This window comes from Amphiura filiformis, chromosome 13, assembly GCF_039555335.1.
Source record: "Amphiura filiformis chromosome 13, Afil_fr2py, whole genome shotgun sequence".
Lineage (NCBI taxonomy): Eukaryota > Metazoa > Echinodermata > Ophiuroidea > Amphilepidida > Amphiuridae > Amphiura > Amphiura filiformis.
Window position 1 is genome coordinate 53,605,758 of NC_092640.1, and position 14,583 is coordinate 53,620,340.

The 14,583-nt window shown below is 37.4% G+C and overlaps 1 protein-coding gene across 1 annotated transcript in view; it reads left to right on the forward strand.

The window, feature by feature from the left end:
* LOC140168523 (lissencephaly-1 homolog) overlaps positions 1 to 13,056 on the forward strand; it is an 86,661-nt gene extending 73,605 nt beyond the window's left edge. Inside the window, exons 9-11 of the mRNA XM_072191924.1 lie at positions 920 to 1,021; positions 1,620 to 1,776; positions 3,019 to 13,056. Coding sequence (XP_072048025.1) covers positions 920 to 1,021; positions 1,620 to 1,776; positions 3,019 to 3,092 — 333 coding nt within the window. The 3' untranslated portion in view covers positions 3,093 to 13,056. The remainder of the gene's footprint in view (positions 1 to 919; positions 1,022 to 1,619; positions 1,777 to 3,018) is intronic.
* Positions 13,057 to 14,583: the final 1,527 nt, after the last annotated feature.

Sequence of the window (14,583 nt, forward strand, 5' to 3'; positions counted from 1 at the left end):
ATGACTCTAAAAAATCACTGAAAGCTGAAAAAGATCTGAAATATTTTGCAGACATTTTGGAGAAAAAACTTCAGTAAAAATGAATCCACTTTATGGCTAAAAAATGACTTTAATTTCACACAGCTACAAAAATTAAAAAATCACCAAAATGCAAAATCTGGGTCAGTCAAGGCCATAGCCATTAATCATGATGTTTTTTTCATCGCCTTATGTGATTGAGAAGACAAAATTTTCATAGTGAAGCCAGTTTATTGATGAGCTAAATCCATGTAAAGCAACATTCATTGATGTATCAGAGTATGTTGGTTATGTAACATGGTATATTGTATTATAGTTCACAGTAATGCACCTTTGTCTTTCTTTGCTCCCTTAATTTCATTATGGTTCACTTAAATCCACAAGTTACTTTGTTTGCAGGTGAATCAGTTCTGCTCAGTCAGTTTACACAAGCTGGTCTTGTATCACACCATGACTCTGTATAGGCTGAGCTTTTATAGTTCAACATCCTGCGGGCAACTTTTCATTGCGACAGACCTGGTTGCTAATTCTCCATCAGCGTCTGCTGCAGTGGTTTAAATGTGCTTCCGCTGCAGAAAACATTGCTAAAGGTCCGTTCATACTACGCCGCAATTGCTTTGCGTTGCGTTGCCGCACTGTATCATACTGCAAAATACTGCATTGCGGTATGTGATGATTTGCATTGCTGTACTGGAAGCGCCTGGGAAGAAATGAAAATGTGGTATCCGTCACAACAGAAAATAATCGCCTGCAAAATTGTCGGACTATATAATATCTCGGCCATGGTGGTGGGTCCCTTCCCACTAGCAGTTTGATTATTTTTGTCTGTGTGAAATGCATTCATATCTTTGTGTATTTGTTTGATAATAAATGTTGTTAATTGTTTTTCTGTCATATATAGATAAAGAAAGGTCAACGTTCTGGGCCATTTTTGATATCCGGATCACGAGACAAGACTATCAAAATGTGGGACGTTAGTGCAGGAGTATGCATAATGACATTGGTGAGTAGCAAAATATTTCAACAAGCCTGCTGATTGTAAAACTTTGGAATAATAAATCGCGGCACCCCAATTGGGGTTGAACAGAATTTTTACATTACTTCATCAGCAGTATAATATCAAATGATATTCAGCATGCAGCAAGTTGTATTGTATTCTCTCGGAAAGTCTGAGAGCTCTTGATTTCCACAGATATTGTTGAATTCTTCCAACTGTCCATGGTTGTCATCATTTAAACTTTTTAAGAAGTCATTTTTTTTCAAGCAAAATCAGCACTGGTGTTTTGTAGCATTCTTTTGAGTATGAATCTGGTTACAGATCGATAGTCCGAAGGGTCATTAGTCCGAAAACCCAGTAACTTGGTCATAAATTTAGCCCTAACCTTTACCCAAAACATCCTAATCCATAAACCTAAGCCCTAAATATAACTGATTCTGTTGCTAACTCTGAACCTAACCCTAGCCTCAGTGGCAGCTGAAGCATTTCACTTGGACATTTGGGCACAAAATGAGCTCAAAACTCATTTAAGGGCCACCTTAAAATTGTTTTACGACAATACCTCTGTTATAATTTTTCTCTCACCTTTTTTTCTCCTTCTCAGGTTGGTCACGATAACTGGGTACGAGGCGTTCAATTTCATCCTGGCGGCAAGTTTATAGTCAGCGCATCGGACGACAAGACACTGAGAATATGGGACTACAAGAACAAGCGATGCCAGAAAACACTAGCAGCTCATGATCATTTTGTCACGTCATTCGGTAAGTTGGTCGATAATGTCTTGTATTGCAAACTATATAATGCCAGGAACTGGTGGGTAGGTGAAAAAGTAGGGAAACCATACACTGCAGGTCTTATCAACTAATTTTACTGTAGAACACACAGTATGTGTGCAAATTCGTGGACAGCAATATTTGAAACAATTGGCAGAACTGCACCACGCTTTTGGTTAATAATAATCGAGTAGTCTGTGTGTTAACACTATTATGCTGTGTACGCTATATGTATGCAAAGGGTTTGTCCCATGATGGCCACACAAAGACCTACAATAACTATAATAGATAGTAGAATTTTAAGGTGGTACTACACCCCTTGGTATATTTGTGACTATTTTTGCATTTTTCTCAAAAAAGAATAACATACTGGTAACAAAGGTTATGTATATTATAGGGGCAAGGAATCCAGTTACTACACTGGAATTTCAGTGACTCAAGACAAGCGGTACGTACAAATGTAATTTATGATAAGAAAAGAGGTACCGCTAGAATGTACCTCATTTCTTAACATATATAATGAACCACATGTCTTGAATCACTGAAATTTCAGTGAAGTAATTCGATTCCTTGCCCCTATAATATACATAACTTTTGTTATCAGTGTGTAGTTATTTTTGAGAAAAATGCAAATTAGTCACAAAATTTATCAGGGGGTGTAGTACCACTTTAAGGTAAAGTTTGACCATTACAGCTGCAACAGTGGTTCTTTGATCATGCAATCCTCCTCAGCAGATCAATATTGGGGTTTTAAAATGGAATAGTTCAATGCTGTTGTCAAGGAATTGAGTTACTACCAGTACAATTATAAGGGGGTACTACACCCCTGGCCAATTTTGTGCCTATTTTGGAGACAAGTAAGTTATGTATATTATAGGGGCAAAGACTACAACTACTGTAGTGAAAATTCAGCAACTCAAAGCAAGTACTTATTGATTTATTGATCAAATATTGGTTTTCCCTCATTTTTGACTGTAACTCCACAACTGTTGTCTGCGGAAACAAAATTTCCAGTGCAGTAGTTGTAGTCCTTGACCCTACAATATTCATATCTTACTTGTCCCCAATGCGCTATAATTTTCAAGAAAAATGCAAAAATAGGCACAAAATTGGGCAGGGGTGTAGTACCCCCTTAATATCTTCAACACCCTTAAGCATAGTTTGACATAGTTTCAATTTTCGAGCGATTCAGTGTTCACAACATTTTCTGTTATTGTTTATTTTGTACAGATTTCCACAGATCAGCACCATTTGTCATCACAGGCAGCGTGGATCTAAATGTTAAAGTCTGGGAGTGCCGTTGACCCCCTCGCCTTCGACACGACCCACCAAATGGCCCCAAGCCGACCACCTTGTTGGACAAAATGCAGAAATCAACAACAAAACGTTTAACGCAAACTCGTAAATCTTGACGCCAAAATATACGGCACGCTTCCGCTTGATAACAATGTGCCCACGTACGGTGAAACTATTTGCAAAGAAAACCGGTCGATGTATTTGCCATTTTAGGACAATTATATATGAAAATCAACAAGTTTTAACTTTAAACTGTCCACAATGTTTTGCTGTATACAAAATAACTGATATTTTTTTGCAAACAAAACATGTAAGAATTATTGTAAGAGTCAATGTATATGTATAATGTGTATTATTAATATTATTATCCGAAAGATGACTGACTTTTTTCAATGACTGAAAAAAGAAATATAACTATGTTATGAAATGCAGTGTGGTACGTCTTGTAGACAACGTACCGCAACTGCACACGGATGCGGCCCCAGGTCAGACCGCAACGGGCACAGGGCCTAGTGCAGAGCGTCCCTGACACATAGCGGGCAGTTCATGTATACATGTATAATAAAATAAGAAATATCATTATCACAATATCATATTCATATTTCACAGATTGTAATGTGACACACGTGCAAATCCATTTAACAAAAAAAAATGATGTAAAGTTACTATTTGCTGCAGTTCTTGATTGTCTTGATAACCGTCGCATAACAAGATTGCTGTACATAATATATGCCACCCCCTACGCCAGCCAGAGTATAGCCCCCGTGAAAATGCCCAGTCTCTGGCTTGGTATCAATCTTATTTATTATCACTATCTACAGAACCACATGATATTTTTATTCACTCCAAAGTCACTGCAGTCATATTTGGTGAAGTTGAAAGTCATAGTTCAAAGGTCGTATGCATATACTTGGATATACAGAATTTACTCTTACTAAGCAAAACACTTGATTTGTAAATTTTGAACAAAGTTTTCTTAATTTGTAATCAGAAAAAATGACGAAGTGCACTTTTTTTTGTAAGCTGAAGACGTTTATCCCAATGAGCACTACTGGCCAAATGCTCTGCCTTAAAAAAGTATTTTGATTGGTTACAAAAAGGGGTATATAATTTATTGAGCCAATAGGAGATATGGTAAGAATGGTCAGTAGGGCTGAATGGGATTAAGCTTAAAATTGCCAAGAGATCTAAAAGCTGTATTTTGATTGGTTATTCAGATGATTTTATGATGTAATTAACCATTCAAGGCCTCTGTATGAAAGGCAGGATCAATGAATGGCTTTTATGTTATGAGCCAAAATGATCTCATCTTCGGTGGCAAAGTTCACAACCGCCATTCAATAAGCATAGCTCAAGAGTTGACCTCAAGTTGTGGAGTATGAATTTTTGTACCCAATAGACCCAAAGGTCATTCTATGCATGTAGAACCCTACTGGTGTTATAAGTACTGTGGACTGCACATATGTAGAGAAGGAGAACAGGGAATCCCTATACCGTCATGTACAATAGCACTGTCCGCTATGGGGAGAACATTGGGGATATTTGGTCCTAGTCTACCGTGCGTGGAGACAAATGACACACTTCTGTGTCTCATCTGAAGCATCTTGGTATCGTGTCAAGTGTTGTCTCTTAAATGCACTCATCATCCAAGTCACGCTTGCATGACAACGATTGCCTCAAGCGCATTCCGAGGGAAACCAATTCTTGCTCCATGCTTGCATGAAGATGGTGGTCAAGTCCTGGTTCTCCTTCTGTGGTGTTCTGACAAATGAACATGTTTGAGACTACATACATCATTATTGTCTTGAAATGAGTACCACAATTCAAAGGTTTTTCAATTTCACGCCAGTTTCTGTAACAACAGTTATACATAATGCATGTATATTTTCTCTGCCAAAGATCTACTAGTCTTTTCAATAAATGTTGTCAAAGTTTCCAAATCCCAAATCTTCTAGAAATAGCCTCATTCTATACTACTTATCGGCGCTATAAATCGGCTTGCAAAGAAACAATTACAACAGTAACATCTCTCTCGGGTTTGGAATACCAAATTTTTAAGGTTGACATCAAGAATGTAAATTATGTTGATTTATGCAATTAAGGAAATAGAATTCATTCTCTTTGTAAAAACTTTTCTTTTATTTCATTAAACCTCCACTTGTAAGACATGACCTAATGTCGAATGTAAGCAAAAGAGGCTGGACCAGAGAGTCTTAACTCTATTATGTTTGCGCTTTGCTCATGAAAGTCAAAGTATTGTACCTCAGGATTATTTCACAATGCATGTGACAAACAGGTGATTTAATGTACATGCTCATGATGCTGCTTGTTTGCATTATGTAAATCAGTGGCGTAACTAGGGTTGGTAGCGCCCGGGGCAAGAAATAAAATTGGCGCCCCTACCCCCCCCCCCACCCACCCGAGAATATCTTAGACCAGGGCAGTGACGTAGCTAGGGGTTGTGGCTAAGGATACATACAGGGCTAAGGATACATAATGGTGCCCCCCCCCCCTTTCTTGGAACAATCCGTGTGCAAAATTTTGGACAGATGATTAATTTTGGTTACATTAGAAGTTGAATATCGGTCTTAAAATGTTCTTTCAATTGATTTTGTGCTGAAATGCGCGTGAAAATTTTGACTTTCAGGGCTTGGAGGGGCACAGAATCAATGCTGAATTGGGTCAATTTGGCGCCTCCTAAGGATGGGGCACGTTGCCCCCCCCCCCTAGTTACGCCACTGATGTAAATGCATTGTAGTGATAATGCTCATTCAGTGGCACGTTAATGCTTAAAGTTAAAGACACCCAATTTTGATATCATCGTTGATAAATGCCGGAGGTACACTATTTTGGCTCCTATGCATGACAATCCAGTATGATTAGATTACCATTGTGTAATACATGAAGCCATCTCGTCATGTGAGTGCTAGAAGTTGTATAGCTACATTTTGTCATTCAAAAATGTTGCACTGATCAGGTCTTGAGTCTGAGGGTATAGGGATTGAGATGTTTCCAGAGCAACTTGAATCACCTGGCGAAGAATCACAAACCGATGCCCTTATGAAATAAACAATTTTATCAGGTTTTTTGATTACTCTGCAAATGCAATTTCAAAATTAACATGAGGCAGCCATTACCCAAGACTTTCTTGCACTTGCGACGATTTTGAGTCCGGACTCCCTTGTCCAACCTCTTTGTAAACATATCTGTAGTATATAAGACACTAGGCTTTTTTATGCATACACCAGTTTCACCTTGTATCTAACATGCAAGCTTGTAATGGTTTTTGTCCAATACGCCCCTCCTTGCACCTAAACCTTAACCAATTTAAAAGTGATCCGAGATTGCGCTTTGATCAAAAGTGAAAATAACTTGCCTTTTATAATATTCCAGAACTACATTGTATTGTAAAAATTACATTTCTTGCTGTGTGGTATTTAAAAAAAACATAAGTAATCGGTGATCCACCCTAGTATATTAACCATCGTCATAAACTTAAAATAATTGGCTATTCCAGTTGAGATCCATCCACCCCATATGGAAGACTTGACCTTAATCTCCCAGACTCCCACACAGGGGTGTAGATTTCAAATAGAGTCCGCCCATTCAGGTAACCCCATTTGAAATTCACAGTCCCTGTGTGGGCGATTAAGGTAATTTCTTCCATAGGGGGTGTATGGATTTCAACTGGAATTGCACAGTATGGCAGCATTTGGAGTATGTGTAAATTATACATACCAAATCTGGGGCAGAATTCACAAAGACTTTGTAACACATTTTGAGCACTGAAGTCATTGCAAGTCCTTTGTGCTGGATTGGGACTTAAGCACCATGTTTATAGACCACTTGACATCATTGTTTATCAACAAAGGTGAGGGACTGGTCTATCGATATGCTTGAACGAACACGCTAAACTTTTCAATGGCTTTCTTGTACTATATGAAATGTGGTCGGCGATTTAAAATGCACGTGGCCCTGAGCAAACTACGATGCGTACGCACACTGCAGGGCAAAGGAACAATGGACATTTTGTAGCGTACCCTGAAACTGCATAGTGGTATCGATTTTTATAGCACTAAGTAAATGTACATTGTTATAAGCACAATCTAATGTTTCACATCTGCAGGGTATGATAGGAATAGCCATCGGTAGTTATTGGAGCCACCTTGGTCTGGTGCGGACATTTTATAAATGAATTTAGAAGAGCAGCAACGACACCACTTGCATTACATTCCAGATGTTAAATCTACATCATATGCAAAATTTGAGGAAAAATGAATGAGTCCGTTTTATTTTAGGGCCATTTGTCTATAACTGGTCTTTACATGTAGCCCTATGGAGAGAGATTTTGAAAAAACAGACTCGTGCGAATTTTCTAAAATTTTCAGAGTATGTAGTATGAGCATGTAGAAATATAATCAAGTGTTTACCCTACCTGCTCTGCTCCGAAAAAATGAAAAGTCCTAAACCTCAATGATAATGAAACCTAGGTGCGAGCACTGACAGCCCTGTAGGGTCAAGGTAAATGTGATACCTTATTTGGTAAACACACATGCAAACCATAAATAGGTGATGGAGATAGTACAGCAGACACTCTCCATTAAGAAGAGTCAGTGATGGGCTGTTCTAGTGGAAAGTGACTCAATTTGAAATCTACACTCCCTGTGTGGGATATTAAGGACATGTCTTCCATAGGGGGTGTATGGATTTCAACTGGAAGAGCCCGATATTACTCCCACCACTTTTGTGTGATAGTGATTGATAGCTCTTGCACTCTACAGCCCTCCTGAATTAAAAATGAAAGCGCCTCGGGTGGCGCATCGGAGAGAACCATTTCGTTTCATTTCATACAAGATACATCAGTTCTTGTGATAAACAAAAATGGTTGGCCAAGACTCTCACAAATGGAATGAAATGCAAAGATATTTGAGGAATTGCTCATGAATGTTGGAATTTTGGAAGGGGAGTGCATGCAGTGTGTTGGAAGTCCTTGTGAAAGCGCCCTCATTGGTTTAAGAACCAGCATCCGTTTTTTAGCTGTATTGTATCTTTCACGTAATGCCAATTGTAATATTGTGAAGCAAATTAACTTGTGTCCATGTATATAAGATATATTTTTTTTCATAGGCAGGCGTAAAATACATAAATAAATAATTGAAAATTTTGTAGATGTTTGGGATCGATGATGATGAATTAAAGATATGCATGTTGTTTGTCAGTAGCTATATGGTTGCAATCATTCAAGGTGCGTTGGGATGACTTGGAAAAATATGTGTCAAAAGAAGCCCTACTAAAGTGTACTGTATAAGGCCTTTTAAACATGTTATACCCCGGGAACTGATAAAATTCTGTGACCGTTCCACTCAGGAGCAGAGGTCACTATGTTTTAGCAGTTTTTGGAGCAGAGTGTTTTTTAGGAATTACCCTGGTCAACTTGTAGATCAGTTATGTCAAGTATTTTGTGATACAGGGACTACACACTTATCCACTTTTCAGGAAATTCCCTGTTTTTTGGAAAATTTTGTTTGGATAACACAGGTTTGAGTGGTCCAAAGGAAAGTTGATCATAGAAATGAGTCCTCATGGCTAGGTTTCAACTCTGGGGTAGCGCTAATTTGTGCCATGGGGTCATAGGTGCTCTTTTAGCTTTGGGTGCACAAAATTACCATTTAGAGGTTGCTAAAGGGTCTTTTGAACCCCTTATTTCGATTGTTTTGGATCCATAATTTCAGAAAATGTGAAATTTTTGACCCCTTGTTTGAAAACGCTAACCCTGTTTCAACTCATCCCATAACTTCAATTCCCATAAGACCATCTGTTCAAACTTAGTTGCGGTCTGTGCTTGATTGACTATGCACAAAAGCTGTCATTCAGTGGTACTTTGCCAAAATTTGACAACTTTATGGGTACACTTTATCAACCTAACAGTATAAAACATGAGTATTTATTGGAAAGATAATTAAACCCTGATATGTTTTTTGAAACCTCGATACTCAGCTTAATTTGATCACCTGTACGAGCTTTAACCACAAGGAATCGGAGTCTATGTTGAATTGATAATCGTTTATGGTCACATGACATCATGTTTATATGTCATAACATGTCACATGACATGGCATTTATGATGTCATGTGACGAGATGGATCGGTACAACAGTGCTAGTTCACGATGTCTGTTATTCCTTGGAGTACCGAGGTGGCAGTGGATTTGCGAGTATCCTATACAGCCAACATGCTCATGAAGTATTTAGTTAGCTGTGTTTAGAGGGTTTGATGATCGGTCCAATATGTTACATAATAACTTTCTCCAATGTATCATTGCCATATTTACTCAAAAATTGCACTAAGGGCTTGAAATTTGACAGGCAGGCTATAAATTGCTCCCCTGACAATGTTAAGGAAGGAATCCCAGGAGAGCTGTTACAGATATTGTAAGCACATCAAGGAGAGCTATGTACTGCACACCTGATGGGAGGTTCACTACAAATTATGGATTGCTTGTAAGCAACGAATGTAGTAGTAAAGGAGCTGTGAATTGCACTCCTGAGGAGCTTGAGTAGAACCTTGTAGGTGGGCTATGAATTGCTCTCCTGAAATGTCAAGCCCTGTACTCCTGTCACATACTAGGGATGGGTGGGCAGAAGCAAAATCATTAATCTACTCGACAGCTTGGAGCAACCATTATTATTAAATAAAGAAAAGAAGTTATTTCTCAAGTATATGTCAAATTAGAGGAACGGGCATGTTAAGTTCCTCTTGGATCCCCTGTCTGTAAGGAGAATGGTCGCGTTACCATCTCATGGAGCGGATAGTTGCATTTCTGCATTTTAAAAAACATGTCTCTACATTTTGTAAAAAGTATAGTATATAGGGGTTATCCATCACAATGCTGAATAATTGTAGATATTTATCTTATGCGATGCACTGTGGTTGTATCGCAAGCTATTTTCGGCTTGTCATGTACAGAAAAAATTGCAACATTTTTTTTTTGAAAGCAGTCAATCGTCAGCAGCCAGTGGTTTGTAGTTGTATGATAATACTATGTATAGATATGAATGCAAAAGAAAATCTGACCCAACGTGAGTAAACGAGGCTGAATGTGGCTATTCGCCAGCGAAGTGATTATGTAACTCCCTGGTAACTGGATCACGCACCTTTTGAAATTGATAGTATAATGCCATTGACTCGTGTGTTACGATCATTTTGATCATGATCGTGGTGTAGAACTCAAAAGCGTGATCCAGTTGACATGGTGATAATCGGATTACACGTAACACTTAGCTGGCGAATAATAAGTGGTAATGAACATGTATTAAGAATTTGCTGGTTAACAAATCTGTCCTTTTTCTGCATATGTGGCCGATTTATGGATACACAAATCTTTTTTTGGGGGGTCAAGTAGGCAAACTTCTGGATGCACACCATATTTCAGGATATAAGAACTCCTCTATCAACTTCTGCATCGGAATAGTGCAGCCAGTTATTGAATACCCGATAAGAAACCAATTTATGGCTGCACAGTAGCCACATACGCAGCAAATTTTCTAGGAACTTGATGGCCAGTTTGTGGGTGTAGTGTGCACAATGAGAAGCTGTTTCTCTTATGATATGGTTTGATTACAGATTATTGAATATTATAAAGCCTAAACATGTACCCTTTATTTCATTGGCATAAGTTTCCAAAATATAGATTACATGACTGTAGTCAACCTGTTAATTCTATCTCACAGTATTTAAATATTTTTGCCACAAATTGAACCCAGGACCTCTGGTTTGCGAACCCTTGGTCTTAACTATGTGGGCATGGGAGTTTCACACAGACAGACTTAAAATCGGATATCTAAGTAATCCTTTAAAAAGTCTTACTACTTTACTTATTGCAAGATTTGCCCATATTAGCAAGGGCTTTTTGTAAGCCTCATTTACTCATGTTGGGTCACAAATATAAAGTCAGTGTTTTGCCGACAACTCGTATAATACACATATTAGAATATTTGCACATTTGGGCAATTTACTGTTGCGTCGACAACAACGATCAGATAGGCTTTTATGAAATTTATCCTGGGTTTCTGTAAACCAAGGTTGTGATTATCTTCTTACACGTGTCCATATCACTGTCAAAATGCTTCAGCATATTTTTGGTGAACATTCACATTAAATGCAGGGGACAAATCTCCTTGACTGCCTTACACTGCATCAATTGTTGCACTTAGTGATAACTTGTACATGTTACATGTAACAACAGTGAATTCATGTTGACATGGTGTGATCTTGTCAACACCTGCATTGGGCAGCCGCTACTAGAAGGAGAGATAGCAGTATATCATCACTACCACAAAGATGCAAAATCGATTAGCAAATCGGTCACATCAGTGATTTTTCTTAAGAATTTTCACAGTTGATTTGGTGGTGAGAGTGAAATCACAATCTTGTAATCGTTGAAAATGTTACTTTTATTTATATGTAGATTAGCGATATTTATTCCCAAATTGGTATTTGTGGCAACTTATGTGGCCAGTTACAAGGGATAAGATTTCAAACCATAAGTATGATTTCTCATCCCCCTTTCCCATCCCCTCCCCTCACTCTTCTACTCTTCCCTACTGATTCCAATTGAAATCTATTATACATCCCCTATGGAAGACATGATCTTAATCTCCAGCAAAGGGGGTGTGAATTTCAAATGAGGTTACCTGAATGGGCGACTCCATTTGAAATCTACACTCCCTGTGTGGAAGGTTAAATCATGTCTTCCATAAGGGGTGTATGGATTTCAATTGGAATAACCGATTATCATGGAGGTATAATGATGTCAGTTGTGAAGTCGCTTATCAGATCTTAGCCATCTACTTGTATCTTAAACTTGGTATTACAAACATTTGCAACATAATGATTATAGTAAATGCCTAAATATATCCTAGTCAAATTATCTCTAAGGCTTAAATTAAATCATACCATTAATCAATGTCATTATAATCTTATTATAACCCACATGTACAGTCTCCATATTCTTTGAACATGACTGAATACCTCTCAACCCCATGAGAACTACCTTGCCGATTGGCCAAAAAGAAGTTTTCATTATCAGTTTGACCAATAAGCAACATTGTTAGAATAATTTCACCATGGAAAAAAAATGGGGGAAATTATTTGCAAAACTCCATTCTGATTGGTGATTAAAATGGGGATATCATGTAATTGTCCAATCAGAGGCAATGTTAGATCGGCAGGTAGTGCTCCGGCGGTTAACATGCATTGTTTATAGACATTTTCCCATGGGTTCACCTACCTTACTCTCATGTCCATGCTTCAACATGATGCATATAATCCGTTGTTTGAACACGGATGTGAGAACATTAGTCATTACCGGTGCAAATAGTACGTACTGAAATGGTGCATCATACGAGATATTGGGAAATGGTCGATTTGATTGGACAAAAAGTAGATGTGAACATTATGTTGATTGTTTTATAATATTGGATAACAATAATCGGTTTTTGTTGTGATGGAAACACACAAGAACAGTAGATTATGGGCAGTTTGCGATAAATCCAGTTGTGGTATCAGGAATTTTTTCGGGGGTGGGAGAAAATTTACCCCAAATATTGTGATTTTCAATTTTTTTTTGTTATGACTGGCAGTTTGGGGCAACTAGGGGAGATTAAATGCCCCCTGTGATGGCGCCACTGGATATATCGGGCAACCAATTATCCATCTCATGCTATCAAATATTATGATACGATTTTCCAGAAATATTTCTTGTATTAAAAAGCCTATCTGATGGTGGTTGTTGAATTTGGGATAGATATTTCAGCGTAAACTGTGTGAACACTATTCATTCATGCATCATTCATTAAGCACACACTCATCATCAAATATACTGTAGCCATAAATAGACTTATTAAATCCAAAGCTGCTGTGACTGATTATACTGTAATACAATGTGTCCAATTTGTGTAGTAAAAAAAAAAAAAATATGTATGGCGTCTTGTGTGATTTCTTCTTGTGATTTTCACATTATTTTATTCCAAGACTCTGCTATATTTTCTTCGTATTGTGTTTTGTACCTCACATAGAGCCCTGTACCAAAATAATCCAATTCCCAAGTTTTGAGGTAAATTGAACTAGCCGTTTTGATATTGGAAATAAAAACATGTTTCACACCGGCCCATAGAATCGGCATAGAATGGTATGCGTGGTATACCACAATTGGAGATGAGGCTATTGCGGACTCGACCCAAATCAATTTGATTGAATAATATCAAAGACCTTAAGGGCTGGGGTATGAACGTTTGGACAGTATTTATTTTGGGACATTAGAGCACATCAGACATATCAATTGCATTCTGAATACGAAGAATGTCATTCTGATATCAAATAATTTTGATTTTTTGAAATTAGCAATTTGATGATACACATTTTATGGCAAATCATTAAAATTGATATTTTTGATATTTAACAGTACTTGAAGTAAACTTTATAAATCTGATGATTTATACTTAAAGTGTATGTAGGTGGGATGAAAAGCCGACGATCAATTGAAAATTTTGACCTTTCGTATTGAAGATATGGATTTTTTCCCAAAACACCAAAACAAATTAGGTCTTTTTGCGAAAAAAATCCATATCTTCAATATGAAAGGTCAAAATTTTCAATTGACCGTCGGCTTTTCCTCCCTGCTACATACACTTTAAGAATATATCATTAGATTTATATAATTTACTTCGAGGACTGTTATATATCAAAATTTGAAAAATATCAAATTTTTATAATTTGTCATAAAATTTGTATTATATTGTGATTTAAAAAAAATTAAAATTATTTGATATCAGAAAGACATGCTTCGTATTCAGAATGCAATTCGATAGGTCTGAGGTGCTCTCATGTCCCACAAAAAATACTGTCGAAACGCAATAAACGCTCATTTTGGATCCCTTAAATACAAGAGTGGATACAAACTCTGCCATTGTGTACTCTACACACGAACACCAACAGTGATTTTATTGTCCAGCCGTCAATAAAATCAAACTAGATTAGATAACTATATTAAAAATAAATATTATTTTGTATTCAACTCTGCATCTAGGGTCCCCAGATCAAATTGATCATGTATGGGCCGCATATCACTTTTTCCTTCATCATCTAAACGGGATATATTTTAGGCCAACAATTTTACCGAGATTATGAGAAAAATATGAGCCTTTATGATGCAAAAATCTCCATTTTGATAGGAAAAAGTGTGGTGATGAGGCTGTCTTTAATACCCATTCCCTATTATCAATAATATGTGATTTCCACACTGATCACATTTTGTTCCTTTTAATTTCAAGCCAACAAATGAGGTAAAACAAAGAATAATGTAGCTGGGATGAATAAATAAGGCAAATAGCGATATACACACAGTTTATATGCCAGTGATTCAATGATGCATACACGAGATGTGTCAGCCATCACTCGATTGGTGAACTCGAAATAAAACCAGAGATTTCTGGGTTCATAA